General features: G+C 35.6%; 1 protein-coding gene across 1 annotated transcript in view; it reads left to right on the top strand.

The window, feature by feature from the left end:
- The window catches only part of atrnl1b (attractin-like 1b), a 69599-nt gene that overhangs the window by 33636 nt on the left and 14256 nt on the right, over positions 1 to 21707 (top strand). The window contains exons 21-26 of the mRNA XM_032573713.1: positions 4957 to 5009; positions 6148 to 6242; positions 6434 to 6512; positions 9032 to 9189; positions 13617 to 13678; positions 19251 to 19329. Of these exons, the coding sequence (XP_032429604.1) occupies positions 4957 to 5009; positions 6148 to 6242; positions 6434 to 6512; positions 9032 to 9189; positions 13617 to 13678; positions 19251 to 19329 (526 nt within the window). The remainder of the gene's footprint in view (positions 1 to 4956; positions 5010 to 6147; positions 6243 to 6433; positions 6513 to 9031; positions 9190 to 13616; positions 13679 to 19250; positions 19330 to 21707) is intronic.

Below are 21707 nucleotides of genomic sequence, written 5' to 3'. Positions count from 1 at the left end.
ACCCCATACCCTGGTTTTGGCCAAAATACGCCTCACTTTCACTTTTTCCTGTGAACATCAACTCAGTATCAGGGTAAACAAAAACAAAGACAGGCTGACGATATTTTCTCCAAAGGCTTAAAACAAAACACTTGTTTATGTTTTTAGAGAATATTGATAAAGAAAAAAGGTTATAATTGAAATTTAGCTCAGTAAGTTACAAATGGGAAAACAGTTATACAATTTTGCTTCTTTTTTTCAAGAAATGAATGTAAAAATGATCTTTTATTTGATATTTTCCTATATTCTCAAGCTTGTTTCCATAAGCTTTATTGATACTAGCTGTTTGCACATATTGTTACTTTTTTCAGAAAGCAGTCCACTCGTCCATAACGGACGTCAAAACAACCAATGATTGTCAATTCTTGTAAAGCTTTTCCATATGCAGATAGTGGGTAGCCTAGTATCGCTTTTATTTAGTTAATTTTATTGTAAAAATGGTTTTAGGGTACTGTGCGATCAGCTGCACAAACAGACAAGGATGCAAACCCAAACTTGTCATTTTATCGTAAATCTTTCGATTAGGAAAGATTACAGCATTGGATAGCAGTTGCCAATGTTTTTTAGTTTTTGTTACCGCAGTCTATGAGCCACAACTAGGCGTGCTGCTTCCACAGACTTGAACAAATAGAAGAAATGTTAGCAAAACCAACTTGGGAAAACAATCGCAGTTGCTCCGTTCAATTCTGCCGTCCCTCGCTTCCAACGTCCATCAAGGCATCCTGCGGGATAAATTGACATAGTTAGAAATGGTCAATATATGAAAAATAGAGAAACTTTCTTTTTTCATTAAATATCAAGACTATTACTAAGGATCTAATCTATCCTTTTGATCTTTTAGCCTCTGTTAACAAACCTGCTGGATTTGAGAAAATAGGTGGTTATGCCGTACCAATTGCTAATAAAATATGATATACTGTCAAGTCGTTTTGTAATTTCTTTTAAAATTTTATTAAACTTGTTTCACAGCGACTGCTTCCTCACACACAGTTTGACTTTGTTTCTCCTATAAATAGTTGATGATGGCTCACCGCAGGTATGCAGGAAGAGCCTTTTTTAAATGAAATTTTTATAGAATGTTATATTATCCGTTTACAATCTGAACAGACTGAAACTGGCATTGACAGAGCAAAGTTCTTAAAAAAACAGATGAGGAAACACCTATTAAAAACAGAAAAAAACAAAACAAAACCGCAGTTTTAGAAAAATAAGATTCTTACATAATTATATTATTAGATAAGAAAATTAATAATTAAATATTCTGTATTAGTATTAGTATATTCAGATCAGAAACAAATCTATCCGTCAGGTATACGTAAACAGTGGTTTGTGCATCAAATAAAATCAACAGGATCTCATTTTGAGACCGTCTGACTGCCAGCTGCCCTGTTTCAATTACACAATGAGATTCATGTGTGTGATTAATTCAGTCGGGGTGATTCATGGCTCTCATGACGTGGTGTGGAGCGTTGATGTCAGATCTCTGTGAGCCAGCCCCGTTTCCTCATATGGAGTCTCGGATGCGGTGATGCTGCTGATTTGATGGGGGGGTGCAAGCGACGAAGGATCAGTTGCATTATCGCCCAGAAAGTCCACATCCAGGGTGATTTGTGCTGATCCGGTGGATTCCAGCTGTGTGGGAGGACCTTTTCCTCTAAGCCTTGTTTTTACAGTTGTAAGCAGGATAATGCAATAAGAGTTATGGATGGGTCAGGAAAAGCTGAACAAGCATTCATGCTTTTTAACATAAAACGTTTTTCTTCTCGGTTATTTTGCACAAAGGCTGCCAATACCTGGGCTGGAAATAAAATCTCATGCACTATCCTGTATTTCTATTTTTTATTTTTACACTTATTTAGTTGCATATTTGACTCTGACCTTTTAAACTTTTCCTCTTTTTTGCATTGTAATGAGATATGGCTTTATAAAAAAAAAGTTCACAATTTTTCTTTTCTGAAAGAATTCTTGAGTCAGAAAGTTCTATGCAAATTTAGAGCTTCTTCTAAATTTGCATAGAAGAAGCTGCCACAGCTTTTAAACTTTGTTTCAATATTTTGGTATTCAGGTAGGAAATAGTGACTGGGTCAGAGAGGAGGCATGAACTATTTGCGAATAATGTGAAAGCATCACTATATGCTGCTGATATGCATACTTTAGGCACCAAGGCTATATTTTTAGCAGTAATAAACAATATGTTACATTATTTTAGCAGCTTAGCATATCATACTGTCCTCTCATTCTGGTTTATGTCTAACGAAAGCAAGGTAGATCCTAGTATTTCTTCAAAATATCGTTAAAATGACCAAGATCTGCATGTAATGTTCCTGCCCAGTTCTTTAAATAAATAATTTTAATTCAACTAAACTTTACACTTGTAAAATGCTTGAACAACAAACAAAATCATTAAATCTTGCTTTGTGGTTTCTAACGCTCTATGTTATTATTAGTGTTGAGGCAAACTCTGAAGTATTGAAGGTAATGAAGAGGGGCTGCAGGAGAGTAAGACCTCTGTGAATCCTCAATGCTTTCTGTCAACTGTAATACTGAATATATAACACTTTGCACAATCGACAAAGTGCCACATTGATTTCTTCTTCCAGAAAATGCAGTCCAGTGCAGTGATTAGCAGACCGAACCACAAGGCTGCAAAGTGCACAAAGAACACACATGCAGGCTTCCACCTGTGCTTACACTGAAGCCACGGCTGCTATTAAGACTTGAAATAATAGCTGTACTAATGAAGCAAAGAGTACATTAGTGCAGAATAATAATTGTTTTGAGGGTGGAAAAAATAATGATTTTGTCTATGCGGCATTACGACGATCAGTCATCAGGAAAGTTTTTCTTCTTTTTGCTCATTTAGATGGATACTTTAATCAGAAAAATTTCTCATGCAGGAGGCAGCGGCGGTAACAAACGCTTCTGTGCCCACCGTAGCCTGCGTTTATAGGTTGCACGGGCACAGACAAAGGTTCACGCTGAGTCTAGATCAAATTAAGATACAGCAAAGGGGGATTGCCTGAAGTTTGGACGCGTGCAAGGTTGCATGCCAGTGTAGATTAAATTAAGATACTGAATGAGTCGAGGAGCTGAATTATACTGATGAGCAAGTGGATGTGTGGATTTTGCCCTCTAAATGCCAGGAAGTTTAAATACTCAGCAACGTTCCCTAAGCTTCCTGTAGCCTGTGGCAGCATTTGTCCATCTCTTTTTTGTTCTAGGGAACAAAACATTCTGCCTGTTTAGCATCAAGCAACGAGAACAGCAAAAACTATTTAAGTTTTTAGATGTGACGCAAAACTCCCGCCAGCTTTCCTGAAGTGTTGCCGAATTATTTTAAGAACTGGAGTCGATCGTTTTATAATGTAACACCGCTTCACAGCCGCCTCCTCTTCCTCATCATCGACGGCGTTGTTGTCTCTCAGTCGGCTTCCCTCCCGCCCGCCCGCCCGCCGCCGCCGTCCTCTCTGACTCCTCACCACCACCTCTGATTTTTCACATTCTAACAAGTTTAATTAGTCGTCTGAAAGATGAAATAATTGCGAAGCATAGTTATTTCATAGCGATGAGAGAGGTAATTTTTAGAACCACTTTCACTTTCTTTGTACAGTTCCAGCTCATATAGGATAAAACTTTGGAGAAAGACTTTGCTTCACAGTGAATTTTTAAGAGTTCAAGGCATAAACAACCGAGATTCAGAGCGGAGAGATGCATTCAAATAAGATAAAGGGCAATGCAGTCCAGTGAACATGACCATATGCTTGGATTGATTAGTGCGCTTTGGAAAGCCATGAGGTTGATAAAACACACTAATGTGCACACATATTCTCAGAACCGTTGACATCCCACTGTGGATATAAACAAATCATTTTTACTTGGCAGCTCTTCATATTTAAAGTTGGCCTGTTTTGGCTGAGGCCACAATTTGACTGCAGCTGTTTGAGCCAACGGCATCACTGCTGAGGACATTTTAGTTCAGTAAAAAGTAATAGTAATCTTTCCATTTGGATTCTACCTTTTAATGGCTTCAAATCACTCAAGGAAATCACTCTCCAAAATCAGATTATGAATCTATTAAACCCAGAAGATAATGATGGTTTTTGTTTTGTTTTTATCTAAAGAAATAGGTGTTTGGCTGTAGGAAACGATGCTTCTTCCCTTCCATGTCATCACCACTGACTATAGTAGATAAGCTTGTGCAGCTTTTCCTTAGTAAAAAAAACAACAGACATTTGTCTCACAATTCCCAATTTATGTGTGTTGTTTGGATTTAATCCTGATATAAAGTTACAATGCATAGATGCCAAGAAGGATATGTTTCCATTAGGCCTGTGATTATTTTTATAATGCATCACACATCTGGAAATTGCATCCAAGAAAGAACCAGACTTGGTCCAGAACTTTCTTCCTTCAATCTCTTATAATTTCTTTAAAATTTTCTCACAAAGTCAAACGATGTGCCTTAAAATATATCCACAGATGTGTCGCCATTTAGCGCAGAAGATTAGGCGTCTCTTTACATAGTATATAGATCTAGTTTCACCTGTTTCCAAGACATTTCTTTGTTTATTTTCAACACCCTTTCCAATGTCGTATCTTGTTTCTTAATCAAGTGAGAACTGATGTTGAAGTGATTTTTTTCAGTACCATGTTTTTTGATTTGCAATTGGGGGGAGATGAACTGTGTTTCTCATCACTGTTTAAGTTTAATGAAAGTTGAGAGAAAGTCTGTTCTATCAGCTGTCAGATTGTTTCCTTTATGTCAGAAGTTAAGAGGCTTGATGAGGTGCCAACAGCAGGAGCTAATGCGCTGGCACTTGGCATACACCACACCTGATAAAAGGAGTTGTTTTTTGCTCTCAATCTGTTAGCGCTCATCTTCATCTGCTTCTCTCTATTCTGTATTCTTTGCTGCAGATGTGACTCAGAAAACCGTTACCTTGGCAATCCACTCAGAGGAACCTGTTACTGTGAGTAATTCTCCGCTGGACACACACACACACACACACATATCCACATTTTATGGGTTAGTCTTTCATTGCTTCCCACTTCTCTGCTCACACTCTTCCGCTCAGGGCAGATGGCGCATCTTAACACTTTGGCACCAGGGGCGCTTGTTCGATGACAGAATGACTTGTCGTGAAAATGTCAAGTGCATCACAGGGAGTGAGTGATTGAGCTAATCAAGGAGACGGAGGAGTCAAAATTCTCCACTTGTCTACTCACTCAATCTCACACCTATTCATTTATTCATTTAGAAAGGTAACGAAACGATAGCGCAACTTTTGAGTAAGAAGAGTATCTATGGAGGTGCACGATGCACACGTCTGCTTCAGTTCCTGCTCATGCTGCTGTCTGTGTTTATTTGCATGATGGGGTGTCCTTCACAGCGCTGCAGCAGTTCTTTGTGATTTGTTATGTCTTTCAGCACTCCGCTACTGACTTCAGAGCCTTTGCCAAGGCTTTGTCCCTTTTAAAAATGTCATAGCCTGACAACAGGCTCATTGAGGAGGAGGAGGACACAGGAAACTAGAAGCCCGGAGCCTGTTTTGACCTCTGGACACCACTGGAGCTCCTTGAGCTTTGTTATTCTGCTATGTAAACACGACACTCCCTGCAGTCAAAAAGGCCATTGAGCACAGATTTAACATAGCATGCTCAGGTTGACAGTAGTCAGCTTTGTCTCAGGGTTTGTTAGTGAGCTCTTCCTCTTATGGATTGCTTTATGTTAAGTTTTGGAGCATGCTGACTGATAATCCCACCTTGTCCCCATAAAAGACATACTAGCCAGACTCATGTATTTAAAGGAGTAACTGAAAATTGAGTTTAATGCGTTTGTCTTGGAGATAAATAGATGGACTTATACATGTACAATAACTTGAATATTATCTCAGTTAAATTCACAGTAACTCTGAATAAATTTGACATCATCAGTAAGTTTCACTAAATTCATACTATGTTAATATTGACATTCACATTCATTAGGAAACTTAGTATCTACATTTTCAGAATTTGTAAATAACTTAAAACGCTCCCAGACTGACTTGTTCCTGTGTTTTTTTTCCTGGCCAATCACATTTATATTTCTTACTTTCGTCTTTTCAATAGATAACCTCCTCATTGATTACCAGTTCACATTCAGCCTCATCCAGGAGGATGACAAGCATTACACCGCCATTAACTTCATGGCCTCACCTGAGCAGGTAACATCTTTAAGAGCAGATCTCATATTTGTAGTCGTTTAGCTCTCCATCAAATATCTTCATTAGTAATGATCATAGTTAGTTGTTGATGTTTAGCTTTTCTAAAATAAAATGTTGACGTGCTGTTTTTTGCTGTTGTGCATATTGTCTCCCTGACAAGATCTCCCTGGATTTATGTTTTTCATTTTAAGGCAAACAAGAATTTAGACATGTCCATCAATGCATCAAACAACTTTAACCTCAACATCACGTGGTCCGTGGGCTCAACAGGTACGTTTGTGCTTACATCATTTTTGTTATTTCATGCAAACTAAAATTAAGTAGACATAATAGTTACAGTCCTATTAGTTTGAATTTAATCATCAGTCAATTTAAACAAGGATGATAGATTGTTAGCTGTAGCTAAATTAATTTTAGTATTGTTTTTCTGAGATACATTCAACACTAGATTTTGCAAATAATAGTTACCTAACAGATATGTGGAATTTTGCAGAAGTCACTGGAACACTACCAATTATTTCCTATTTGCATGTAAATATTATTATTATTATTATGTGCACATAATTGTTCAGACTGTATATCTTTAGTTTAGCTTGGGTCATTAAATTAAGCTTATTTCACCTGAAACAATTCACATTGAATGAAATACATGTATGAAATATAATTAAACTGATAGAAATATAATATAACTGATACACTATCAGTTTTACAACCTTTATTTTCATTTTTATTTGGCCTGTCACCTTTGGTAGCAACATTGATTTCCATGTCCATGATTTCAGTAAAAATAAAAAAAGCACACAAGGCAGGAAGTTTTGGAAATTAGAATGGAAGCTAAAATACTGATCAAAGAAATTTAGAATCTGTCATACATTTGGCTCTCTAAGTGCTTTAGTTATTGTGAACTGGTAGGAAGATTTTTGTACAGAATAATTATTAATTTTGATCTATAAAGCAATCCTCTGACAGGCACAAACATTTTGATCAGATATCTCGACAGAGGACACGCAAAAACCATAAGGCTGAAACAAAATATATATTTTTTTTTTACCTGAGAAACTTTATGTTCACAAACAACATTTTAAGATCACCTGGTTGCCAACTCAGTGCTGGAGCTACCTGTCATATCAGTGGCATAAACAGTGCTGTGTCCTCTTCTCTCAATTTGGGTTATTCCTTATTTAGATCTTATTTTATAATCGTTCCATTGTCATGGAGAACAAAGTGTTGTTGAAAACAAGTAATTATTTATTTTTAGCTGTTCATTTTTCACAATACTTCCCACATTTTGAGTTATTTTTGTGTTCTCAACAAGTGGAGACAGACCTGTCCTGTTAGAAAGGGTTTTTTTTGTCGAGGAAAGAAAGTCTGTTTTCTGTTTACAGACTCAGACGGAGGGAGTCTGGGGTTCCAGACAACATGCCATCACACTCTAAATGAAAGTGCAATTCCATTTAGAGATACATGGTTTCCAAAAGTCTGTTTCAGAAATTGGCTTTTTAAAATTTGTATGTTTAAAAAAATAATGAAAAGGCTTTAAAGCTTTGAGTATTTTTAAGTTTTCTGTGTCTACTCTGTCATTTGCCCTATGAAGTAGTTTAGTTCAGAGTTCTTGGTTTTTAGAATTCTCGCGGTATGGGATTTTGTTGATTTTTGCATTACAGCAAACATATAATTGGATATTTTAAAGCAGAAACAACAAAACCAAATGTTAAACCTTCTCTGTTGGCATTTACGGTGTCCCTGCTGCTGTTGGTCCCCTGAGGAAAGACACCCAAGGACACTGCAGTTGTCCGGTGCAACTGTTTATCTCCCGCCTTCCCTTTCTTCCTCCCAAGTCGCCTGGCGCTCTCTCCCCGTTCCTTCAACACTGACATTTTCTCCCCACTAAAACACGTTTAACCCCACACGCTTCTCTTCGCCAACCTTAACTTTTCCAGTGCGCCGTCGTTAATATTTGAATTTGAGTCCCCACTTCTCCCTGGCACAGATGTTTTGTCTCAGAAGGAATAGAAGCCTCTTCACAATTGACAAGAGCAAGAGGCGCCTTTAGTTGGGGGGAGAAAAAGAAGGTGTGGGGGGTGATTTCAATTAAGATAAACATGCTCACGTAGCTACACTCAAGCTGTCATTTTCAGTGCTTTGTTTCAGAGCTGTGGATTGGAATATCAATGCTGAGAAAGCACTGACATGAAGAAGAAAAAGAAATGATTTGGAACATTAAGACAGATGGAAAATGGTCTATTTTTACCCCTTTTCTTTAAAAATTGCTTTTAATTTTAAGATGGGCAATGCAATGCTCACCCAGAAGCAATATTACTCACATTCAAACAATATTAACTGTTTTATATATTAATTCTGGATGTATTTGGTGCCTTACCAGAAATCTGTGAATACTAAATGGGAAATTTGGGGCATCACATTATGCATAAAGAAGTGGGATCATGAGTTCAGAAAAGGGATGTTTGTCGTTCGTTCAAGCTGAGCTTTTCACCCACATCGTATCCATTTTAGTATAAAATATAATAGGCATGTGTAATTCTACAATACTGTGTTGTTTTTTTGAACAACAACTAAGTTAAATGCAGTCAAGAAATAATGATAATTGCACATGAGTGCTCTCCTGTAGTTTGAAATGGACAAATAAACTCGTTAATGCATTTATAATAACATGTTACAGCTAAAGCAGCGCCATCTCAATGTGTAAGCGTGTTGTTTTTTTTTTGCTGTTTTTTTAATATTAAAAGCTAAATGGCTTTGTACTGAAAATGAACACTTTGTTTCAACAGCTGGGACCATTTCTGGAGAGGAGGTTCCCATTGTGTCAAAAACGAACATTAAGGACTACAGGGACAGTTTCTCCTGTGAAAAGTTCACCTTCAGAAGCAACCCTAACATTACCTTCTATGTATACGTCAGTAACTTCTCATGGCCCATCAAGATCCAGGTAACAACAAACACCTGACGGCTGAATTGGGAGGAGATTTTATGTGAAAAACAATCTTATTTTTAGATGCCGTCTAGCATTTTATGCTTTCTTTGAAAAGATGAGTCAGGATTTGATTATAGGACTGGTCTTGAATTATCACTGGAAAAATAGTGTTTATTCTCTCCAAGTGTCTTGGGGTTGCATAAAAACCTGTGACAGTGTGGCAGACAAAATGATTAATACCGAATGCCATCCACTTAGGCAGTCCCCTAAGGTCCAATTAGAGCAAAGTTTCTTCAAGGGTATTTCTGTCAGGTTTGCAAACCCCAAACGTCTGCATAAGTGTAAGGAGATAAAGAAAGTCTAATTAAACAATTAGACTGTAAAAAACCCACTTTATCTATTTTTTGGAAGTGATCCAACATTGCACAAAGTGAGTTGCCAAATTATTATAATATTCAGGATAAACGTCTAATTATGAATTAAAATTAGAGTCAGCTATTTGTAAGCAGATTGCAAAGAAGAGTGTGATGTAAACAAATTAACAATTTAAGGATCTTAGATGTATTGGTGCTAAGCTAAGATGTTGCAAAATATTTTCTAAAGGGAAATACACATATAGAAATAGATTAAATTTATTATCTTCAACCTCACAGTCTAAAACATACACATTGAGTAATGATGAATGTAACAATAAATGTTGCAATTTAGCATGTTGAAAGATATTAGCCCTGGCTATAAACCAATAAAAAGTGATGAACATGATGTTTAATCAATTTATTGCATTGTATTTATCTACCTTTGTGTTTTGCTAATTTTTTAAAAATTTTAAGATTTTGATTCACCAACTTAATTTACATTGGGAGACAAATTATTTCATTGATACACTCTGATCAAATTTATGGAACCACGTGCAGCAGGTTATTTGAAAAACATCAAAATTATCAACCAGTTCTCAATAAACCCTTCTACCATTACTAACCGTCTTTGTTTAAGCAAGACAGGAAGGCTTTTGCTGAGAAATACGATAGTTCGAGATAGGAGTAGAGATTACTAATAATAGCACACAATGCCCGTTTTTTTTAATTAGCCCACTCCCACATATTGATTTTTATATCATGTCGCACCACATCGCATGGTAGATGAGTGAACCACCTTGAGGTAATAACATCTTCGGGGATGGTCCATCTGTGGAGGTGGCCCAGTAATAGTTTTCTATTAAATTTCCTGGCCGACAGTCACTTACTTATTATGGACCGAGCCCACGCCATAAAAGCAAATAGCTTCTATAGCAGGATAAGGCTTCTTTCCTGGTTGGCCTCGTGATGCTGGACTGATTCTGGAGACCCGGTTGAGCTGAGGCAGAAATCTGGAAGAGATTAGTCTTTGTTTTTAAGGTCTAAGCATTTAAAATAAGCTGTTTTCATGTAAATCAGGATGGACAGAGATTTTTCAATGACATCATTTGACATTTGCTTTCAGGGTTATTGGATGATCTGATTGATCTTAAGGATTCTCCAAGCATGGAGAAGTATAAGAAGTGAAAAAAATGTAGAAACATATTTGTATTCTATATCCTGACATAATTTCCATCTATCCATCTTTTTTCATTCTTTCTTTTCTTCTCTTTCTTCTATCATTAGATCATCATCTGTTCTAACTTTCTTCCTCTGGCTTTTGCAAGTTTCATATTCAAATATTCAAAGCCTGACAAGTATCTGCCATAATTGTATTGGAAAATTAAAACATGGATTTTGCCATCACAGATATTTGGGAACCATGTGCTTTACGCACCATTAATCTAGTTTTCAAATAAAATGAATGGCTGAGATGAACAGATTGAAATTAAATTAACCCTACATATATTGCTTTGAGTTATATAAGCACAGAACAGAAGAGTCCCACTTATTAAAAAGCCAGACAATCATTTGTACTTTTCACGTTAGCTGTGTCAGTGAGCATCGCATTTCAGATCAGCTCTTCTCATCTTCTTGTTAATAACGTAGAGAGAAGCCAAAGGTGAACAAAGTTTAAGAGGGTAATGGAGTTTTCCAAGAACAGCTTAGTACAATAAAGATTCTCAGCCTCAATAAGAACTCTCCTCCCTCTCACTATTAGTGAAAAATACATAAATATCTAGTTGTGTATCGCTTTTCAGTGGCTCATTGTTATAGAAAATATAAATTAGTGATGTCGTTATTGGTTGCTGGTGAACGGTCTCTGTTTAAACAACCTGTGGTAACCTCTATTTTTTTCTTTTTGCCATTTCGTACCATCCACTTTTTTCAGAATTGCCATTCAGAGCAACAAATGTGACGCAAATGGTCCACCTCTGAAAGCAAAATTGTGCTCCATTACCCAGCACTACATGTTGCCAATCAGAGACTGAATACAGCTGCAGATGACATTGTTTTTGTGGTTCTAAATGTTTTCGGGGCAGACTGGCTGCAAAGCATCTGTAGTAGATAATGACTTGTCACCATGATGTGGCCCATCATATATGATTTAGCTGCTAGGGCTGTCTGTAATCTCTCCTTTAATGAAGATGAACCATATTCCTGGCTCATTTTTCACTGGACATATTGCCTTTGAGGCAACAATACACAAATCACCAAAATAACTGGTGATGTGTGTATACATTTAGATTCCTATCAATCTAATATTTGTGTATGCTTTTATTATGTCTTCATTTGTAAGTGTAAAACCAATCCATATTAGAGTGTTTTTATTTAAAACCTTCTAGCCTCAGGTTTATGCACAGATAAGCCTCTAAATGCTCACAAATCACAGCAACTATAAGAAAATGTCTTGCCTGTATATCCTGGCAGTTTCCAAGCTTCATCCTAAGAATTTGTCTCTCCTCTTTTACACCATTTTAGTCAATACATCTTAGTCGCTTTTTAAATTTGGATGCGCTTTGATCTTAAACATTAACAAGGTCAACAGCTGGAAGTTGAATCCTCACCCCAGTCTTGAGGGGTAGAGGATTTTTTTTCTTTTAGCATTTCTCTGTATTTATCGGATTTTTCTGACTATAAGCCGCTACTTTTTCCCCACGCTGTGAACCATGCGGCTTAAAGCCCCGTTCGGTTTTTCTTTGGATTTTTCTTCAACCACCGGGGGGCTCTTTAGCAAGTGAATCATTGGAAGTCAAAATTGGAAAGAGAAAGCGCTAATTTTCATTTAGAATAAGCACATTCTAGCAGCAGGCACAACGGAGAAATTTCTTCAAACTCAAACCCCCTCATCATGAAAACCACACGAAGAAAAAGATCCCGCTTTTAAGTATAGTCTGGAAAATACGGTAGTTATGCAGTAATTGTTGGTGCATTGTTTTGTTCTCAGTTAAAAGTTACTGTCTCTTTAAGAGATTCTAATAGCAACAGCTGGAGTTCTGCTCACATCCTCTGCTCTCTGTCTTTCCATCGACTCTGACCAGCTTCCCATAATTCAGCTATTTTTAAAAATAATTTGATAATCTGTAGCCTTCATTTTATTAAAGAACATTAGAACACAGGGGGTCAGATAACAAATTTACTCCAGACTTTTCAGATTTTTAGTGGTGACAATTTTTAAAGAACAGGGCATTTTCATTTCACTAGAGAAATATGTACAAATTTGTGATTGCTGATCACATAACACCTCAAACGCATTGAAACTCATAGCTGTATTTCATAATAAAGAAATAGTAAATGAAATGGTGTTGGAATCAATTGTTCAATTACATTTGGTCTCTTTTTAAATAGAAGGTGGCTCATGTGTAGAAGCTGAAACTCCTAAACTCTTCATCCAGTCTGAACATAGAAACATGAAGGCTGAGAGGCTGCACTTTGTGTCCGTTACATAATTATAATCAGAATATATTCCAGTTGGTTCCTGCATTTTTAGCTAAAAATTGCCTTTTCAGCTCTAAGTAATTGTGACCTTTATCGTAAAAGGTATTGTTCATTCCTAGTTTTATCTTGTATGTGTTTTAGTAAATTGCAGTTTGAGGCCTGACTGCGATTGCTGCAGGTCAGGCCGTTCCTTCACACCACATCCATCCAGTTGAGCAAATGAGTTTTGATGTCAACTTAAAGAAACTTCTACCTTATTCTCATCTCTGCCCACAATATTACATCAGACATTTTTTTTTTTTTAATGCTGGTTTTAATAAGTCTTTGAGTGAATCAGTGACCTTTAACAGGCCAACTTGGTTCTTAGCGCTGACTTGACCTGTGTGTGCCACGTCACATTAACCTCCTCACTATGTCACATTTCAACTCCGGCAAATCAGTCAGAGGTTATTGGATGTTCAAAGGCAGGTTTGGTGTAATGGAAAAATGTAACTGTATTGTGGTTTTTACCCTTCTTGATATAATTTTATTAACCATTACTCACATTTTGCAGATTTTCTTCTAGACCACTCAGAAATTCCTAATTTGTCTTCTGTTTTTCTCCAATAGATTGCCTTCTCCCAACACAACAGTATTATGGACCTTGTCCAATTCTTTGTAACGTTTTTCAGGTAAGTACTATACTGAGCAGTTCAGTCTTTTTATCACTTTTGATGTTTCTTGAAAGAATACTCATTAAATATAATAGATATAAACTATTTAACCTTGTTAGTACAAGGTTTTCATGTAATTGTTTTTGTTTAAACGCTTTGAAAATTTGTTCTACAGAATTTTTGAAGGATATTCCCTCAGGAATATCCATATTCCTCTATGCATTTACTCTATATTCTTTAATAGTTTACACCTCAAACAGCACTGAACATAGGTGATGACATTCCTGGCAAATGGATGAAAAGCCTGAAAATGAATAATCTTGCACTTGTATATTTGTTTGAAAAAAAAATCTAACTTCAAATCAGGCTACATTGTGTGTGGTTAAAAAAAAATCTTTGATTAAAAAAATGTGTTTTTACAAAATTAATAATACCACATTTGTTGTCTTTTCTAACTATTCTTGTCTGATAAATGTTGTGAAATAATTTATTACTTTTAATATTTAAATAGCTTAAAATTTAAACATATTTAGACACGTTTCTTTTAATTCTGAGACATAAATTTAAAACTAGCCACTCTTCAAAATGGGAAAGACTGGAGAACAGGATGTTGGAGGAAGGGTCAGGTGTTGCTAGGTTGATCTTTCTGCCCACAAGGGGGAAAAAAAGATGACTGCTTCTCTTTAAATATTGATGATTTAAACCAACACATTAGCTTCCTGAAAACTGTCCTCATATTTAGAATATTTACACTAAAGAGTTTTAAGAACAGGAATGAAAAACCAGTAGCTGTAAGATTACTGTTTTGAGTTTTTGGCTTGTTAATACTTTACCTGATGTGTAGATATAACATCCTTTCATTCATTTAGTTTAAATGTATTTTTAACACAAACTAGCAGCTTATTCACACAAAATCACTGAAAACATCCAGAGAAAACTTTGGAGAACCATTTCTCATAACTTCTTTTAAGGAGTCAAAAACTCTGATTCTTAGAAACTAACTGTACTTTGTTTGTATAAGCTATGCATTAAGTCCCCTTAATCAGTCAAGAATGATTATTAACAACGTCTTCATTCTCCCCTCCATGTTTCTTATTACTTATACGTGTTTTAAAGTGGCACATTAACTACCATTAACACTTAAAGAATGTGCATAATTCTCTGTAAGTGGCATCTAAAGAGAAGGCGTGGGTGATCAGGATATGAGGGCTCTTAATCATTTCTTTCCTGCTCAGAACTGTGAAGGAAGTCTTTCATCATTAAAATGTTTCTAATGAATAGGTCGAGCTGTTTGAAACACACATTAATGTCTGAGTGCATAAAGATGATGCGTTTGTGATTTCTGCACTTATGCTTTCAATTACATACTGTAAAAAAATGATATAAAGACTGCATACTTTTTATACACCTGTACTCTCCAACGTTATAGCATTTGTCTGTTGCTTGTGTTATTAAGAACACACATCTTGTGTAGCTTCTCTACATTTGTTGATTTGCGTTTATAGGTGTGCAGTTCCGGTTTGCTTAACTTGTGTGTGTGTGTGTAGTCATAATGGAGAGCCGTACCCTAAGGCAGCTGTCCATCAGCGCCCAATCCACAATACATTTCCAGCAAAGCTGTCACAGAGTCAGTTAGCCGCTGCCTCCAGCTGATCATATTACAGTCTGAACAGAATGAATCTGGAATCCTTCAAAGGCGAAGCTGAGACGGACAGCTGCGGATATTATTTACACAGAAAACTACACCTTTTGGATAAAATGCAGGTTTTTTGTACATTTATATTTAGTTCTGAAATCTAAATATTTTTAGAACTCCAAGATATAATAAACCACCAAAATCAGTATGAAGGATTAATCGCTGGCTATTGAAATGGGGAGGAAAATATCCTTTAATCTTAGATTCCTTTAGCATCAGAGATAAAATGTTTACTTTAACTGAATATAATGAGAAACATCAACAAAAACTACTAATGAACAAAATCTAGAATATAATTCATTCAAATATTGTTATTATGGATGAATTTGTTTTACTTGTTGTGTCCTGCAGATTTTCTGCCCAGGTACTTCTTACAAATAAGATCTGGTCTCAATGAGGTTTTACCCGGTTAAATAAGGGGGAAAAAAATATTCATTTCACTCTCTTGCTTTAAAAAATTAAACATCAGAAAACAAAAGTTGACATGTTTTTAATTTGCAAAATGTATGAACTAGAAGCTAAATAAATGAGAGAAGAACAAATGAACTATCTCAACAAATATAACATTGCAAGTGGTTTCTCCAAATTATAGAGAAAATCCCACTTTCAATGACAACTTTGGTCTCATTATTCAACCTCTTCATGACAAACATCTTCAGCAATAAAGCACCCTTTTATTGTTATGACCTGCATTAAACGAGATTAATAGCCAGACTCCAGCTTCTGCTAGCATACCTGAACAATTGCTGCCCATTCCTGATAGACGAATGCCTTCAACGTATTATTGTTTAATAGGCATGCTGCAACCGCCTTAAACAATTAAATCACATCACTGTAGCAAAACTAGTATCTTCTATGACTTTTTCTGAAACTTTCTTGGGATATTTGATCGATTTGAAAGTCCAATGATGGCCCTTCAGCCTTCTTGCAGAGAGTGTTACAGTTTCTCCCAGGATTGGGCTGTTTCAACAGGAAGCTTGAGAAGAGAAGAAATAAAACAATCAAAATCTTGCAGAAATATACTGCGGCATCCACTTATCTGTGATTGCTAGCAGTGGGCCTGCTTTCACACTGAAATTTCAGCAGTTGGTGAGTAATTTATTAATTCGAGCCTCAATTGTCGAAAATTTGCAGAAACATTGATTCAGATTTTTACTTATTAATTTTTTTGGAAAGTTGTTTGTAGAATATATTAAATGTATAAAGCAAATTAAGTTGCTCCTCCTACCATATGGCCAAAACTTTGGATTCAAAATCAAAATGCATTAAAACTGTTTCTTTCCAATACATATGCAGATTGATTGCGTTACAATACATGAAAATATACTGTATATAAAAATGGTAAAGCATGAAAATAAGAAGATATTCCAACATTAAGAAATGAAAGTGGTTCAATAAAAACACAATTACAATGATAATGTACTTATAGCATTCATAAGAGTCAATGGCACAAAAAATCCAATGTTACACAGATTACCTTATTTCAAAGACCAAACCACACAATCTGACACAATCTGTTTCCAATTATATTAGCAAAACTAAAGTTAAGCAAAAGTAGATTAAAAAAAACATAAAAGATGTTCACAGACCTTGAAGATCCTTTGTAACTGACACAATTTAACAGATTGGCTTGTTTATGCTGTGTCCTTTACAGTTAGCATCTGTCATTAGCTTTGAAATTAACTTTTTGAAGCTTCAGATGAAACTCTGCAAATGCAGCAATTCCCATCCCCTTACACAAGAAGTTAATATCTTCGTTTTCTCACATTTTAAGTATAAAAGAAAATCCGGTTCAACCAACTTTATATTTTTCTGTTGCAGAAAACTCAACAATATTAAAAAAATCTGAACATTCTTAAAAGATTAAATATTTTTATCTGCATGTTATTTTAGTCATTCATTGTGTTCATATAACAAACATACAGTTTAAGGCTGCAAATGCCTTTTATTTTTTTTAAGCTTCACTCGTCCGAGTCTTTGAACGCAGTCTCAGTCTTTCATTTTCTCACAATTAATCATATGCATTATTTTCCACAGGAATGCAGTGAACTGTTTGTGTTTTTCCCATTTGGTAGGCAGATCATAATAATTCCATTTAGCCTTTGTTTGTATCTGTGTTGTCCAGTTCTCAGTGACCCATAAACCCAAGAAGAAAAAAAAGGAATAGCACTGATTCACTAATGAGCTGTTTTTTGTGTGTGTGACGGAGTGTGTCTGTGGATGTGAGGGAAGATTTGAGGAGACTTGAACCTGCAGGAAACATAATCAGCCTGATGACAAAATGTCAAATCACCCCACAGGGTATTTTAGAGCTACTTGAAGGAGAGATAAGGAGCAGAGAACGGACATCACGACTTTTCTAATGTTGTCATTTCTTTCTTCTTCTATGAGATCAAGCCATTTTTAAAAATCAAAACATTTTAGGATGGATGTGTGCACAAAATGCGTATGTCATATTTAAATTATTCTGTTACTAACTCAGAAAAATACCATAAATGTTGTTTTTCTTGTGATTTATCATTTTAAGAGGCTTCTTGAATTGTTTGCATCTGATAAGCAGCCCTTAAGAGAGCAGATGCTTCTTTTTTTGTGGTGTCACAGAAATAAAATGTTTAACTGAAGCAGCAGATTTGAGCTCCGGTTTTATGCTGATCTTCACTGTTATCACCTTGTTCAAACATCTGATCAAACACATCTAGAACACGTGGCGACCTGAAGTTTACATACCAAACAAACTGGCTCGTAACATCGGAGATGGTTGTCTGTCTCCTGTGAGATGTTTGCTCGTTTTACCGGTGTGTACATGACAAAAACTTTAGCACGTCTCTTAAGACATGAGGACAGTGCTGGGATGACAGCTGTTAGACTCGGTTTCTGCACATACAGAACAATTTTATGTCCTTTTTTTATTCAGTGATAATTAGAGAAAAATAAGATGTTTTGGTGTATAAGCATGGGCTAGTTTGAAATTTTCATCTATGATGACTTTCAATGTGATTTCACAGTGTTTGACAAAAATATATATAAAAAAAAAAAAGACAATGCCTTTAATAAAAGCAGAAATAATCCAGCTGCCAAAATAATCCACCATATTGTATAATGTGTTTGTGTTAGTTTTAAATAAAATCTATTGAATATTATAACATTGGGGTTTTATTCTATTGATCTACTATCAAAACTGTAAGAAATCTTTATACCATTATTTTTTCAAGCCCCATAATTTTTCCCATACCCACTATATTACTAAAGGAACAACATTTTCTGTTTTTGGATTGATTCGAAAATGATAGCAGAAATCTAATGTAGACAGTTTTATCCACAAAAAAAATAATCTTAATCTGTTTTTGAGAAATTTTATGGAAAACTCAAACTTCACCATTCTAACCAGCTCTTAAAAACGGCCTCTTTAGTGGATAATCATCCTGACATTATATATCAAAAGGATAATGAAGTGGAAGCTCTCAATCAGTCAAATTTCCCCTCCCAGATCAGCTTAGATCTTGCTGACTTTCCCTTGATTAATGATCACAGTGTTGGGTTATTAATCGAAGTAATCGGCCAAAATATTTCAGTCTAACGATATTTTAAAGTTCTACCTCCTCAAATCATTTTTCCCGATTGTGTTTCTCGAAGTTAAAAGTAAATTTATACAGATTTGGATTTGCCTTGTATTCCTTTCAGGTTTTGTTTAATGACATGCTTTCTTCAGATCAGCAAAAATGTATAAAGAAATCTCCTGTAAGGGTAGAAGTTCAAAAACAAACCTCCAATAACTACAGTCTGCTTTATTAAGGATCAAAGTTTTCTATTTTAAAAATAGCTAAATAAGTTAAAGGAGACATATTTTGATTCAGTTGTAACCCTGCTTGTTTTTTCTTCTGTTTTTCATCCCAGTTGCTTTCTGTCTCTGCTCCTGGTGGCAGCAGTGGTGTGGAAGATCAAACAGACCTGCTGGGCGTCACGACGTAGAGAAGTAAGTCCATGACGTTTAAAGCAGAACTGAGTAATTACCTTTAAGGCACTTCTATGAAACTCGTGTGAGTGAATACAAGTCTGCAGATTAGTCATTTTAAAATGATTTGAATATACACATAATTTTGTATTTTTCCAACTGAGTTTATCAAACGTGTTTGGCAGTCTTGGCCATTTATGTTTAAGTCGGATGCTGAACTGAATATGTGAGGAATTGTAGCTAAAGTTGATACAGTATGAATGTTAAAATTGGCATCTTTTTCATCTAGCCCTTTCTTTTTATGGAAAGATGATATTATAACACAAATTTCACCCTCTTGAGCCAACAGCCTGACCTTTTTCTTATTGACTCACATGAAATCAGACTAAACTCTTTATGTTTTAGGTGAGATCCCAAAAATATTTCCATTTTCTAAATCATTTTCAGGGAAAATGTTATGAACTTTCTTCAAATTTAGGAAGTTAACAGACGTTTTATTGGTATTTGGTAGCATTACCTTTTAAATGTATGATTTGGGTCAAATTTTATGTATGTTTTTCCACAAGTTCCTCATCATGATTTGCTGAACTTTTGCTGTGTTCCTCCAAATGAACTGGTGTAACTAATTGAGATTTGCCAGTATCCCATATTAACCCATAATGCATGGCGACCATATTGAAAAAGTAGACTTAAATGTTTGTGATTAACATTTGGGATTTGAAAAATATTTAAAGCAAAGAGGCTAGCGTCGTTTTAGCCATGTGTTTTAGTCGGCCAGGACAATTGAGTCTTAAAAAGGGCTCACATCTCATTAAAAGCCTTTGACCACTTCTAAAGAAAGTTTTGATTAGCTGCCAGCAAAATCTTGTGCTCTACAATTGGATCAATTATGTTGTCAAATAATTTTGTTGAAAGTGGATAATTATTCAAGCCAAGTGTGGGTTTACATTTAGTGGAAAGGAATAGGAACCAAGCAGACAGTAGGGATGAAAAAGGAGCTGGAATATTAATGATTAATATTCAGTGGTGGAATGAAAGGATTTGGATGAAAAGATGTGAAAGATGTGGTGATTGGCAGTGGAAATTATAAAAGTAGGTCAGAAGAATTCTGTTCTGAAAATGAAGGAGAGGCGAAATGCAAATTCACCTTGCTGCTCTTAATCTAAAACCGCATTGGAAAAATTTCCTGCTTCTGAACTGATGGTAATTTCCATCTCTTTGGGGTTGAATCTGCTGTTATCCTGGGTGCTGTTGGGTATTTAACAGCAGGAATTTCATTTTGATCTCTCTGCATGACCTGTAGTCTGTTAATGAAGCTCTCACAATTCATTTCCACTTTGGGAATGACATTAATAATTAGGGGATCAGAATTTCATATCTCTCTAATTGATTTATTGAAAATAAACAAAAATGATTACTGCTCTGTCTCTGACTCATGCCTGTCCAAATAAATGTAAGTCAATAAAATTTAATGACAGCAGATGGTCACTATTTTTGTGTCTGCTTTGGACATGTCTGTGATCTGTTCTTCACTACAAAAAACTACTTTACTGGGTCAAAGAAAATGTCAATGTTTGATCCCTGTTGCGTTTGATTGTGCCCTTTTTTGTTGCACCACAATGACAGACTTAGATGCATCTTTTCTCAGAAAGTGTGCCTTGTTACAGTTCAGTTGAACTTCTTCATAAAGTTCTCTACAATGACATCCAAAGGCTTTTAAAAGTGATTAAATTCTGGATTTTGTTGGGAAGAATCCATCTGTGAAAATGATCTCTAATGCTCCCTGAACTCTTCATTCACAATTTAAGACCAATGAATTGTGGAATTTTCATCTTCCAGTGAGGTAAGAAAAAGAGACATTGATAGAAAAAGTTTATTAATTTTGAGTTCAACACTTCATCTTGAGCTTTTCTTTATCCAGATGGACTCATCACTCTGGAACTGGTTAGATCAGGACTAAATCAACCATAACTTCTTTTTTGTTCCACATTACAATTTTTATTCTTCAGAGGAAAGCCTTTTTTGTTCAGTTTCAAAACTTCGGTTTATCCTTGCAGTGATTGTTTGGGAAAGCTTTTTAAGCATTCCTGAAATCTCTTTGTTTTTAGTTTGATCATAAAAAATATTTGCAGGTAAAAATCCTCTACTTACATAATTTAGATATACAGTATATGGTTAATGTCTGACTTTAAACCAGACCATATTTTCCCTGTTGAAGTAATTTTGGATTATAAAATAAGATAATAAAACATGTCATGGTTTTTCAAAAATAGTGGATTTTTTTTGGTTGGGTTTGCTAAATTTGATTTAAAAATGTCATGTCAAAAAACATCATTCATCACATTCATTACAACATCACATTGACCCTCTACCAGATTAACTTTGGAACGGTGAGCAAC

The sequence above is a fragment of the Xiphophorus hellerii genome, chromosome 10 (genome assembly GCF_003331165.1).
Source record: "Xiphophorus hellerii strain 12219 chromosome 10, Xiphophorus_hellerii-4.1, whole genome shotgun sequence".
Classification (NCBI taxonomy): Eukaryota; Metazoa; Chordata; class Actinopteri; order Cyprinodontiformes; family Poeciliidae; genus Xiphophorus; species Xiphophorus hellerii.
This window is presented reverse-complemented; position numbering and strand designations above follow the sequence as displayed.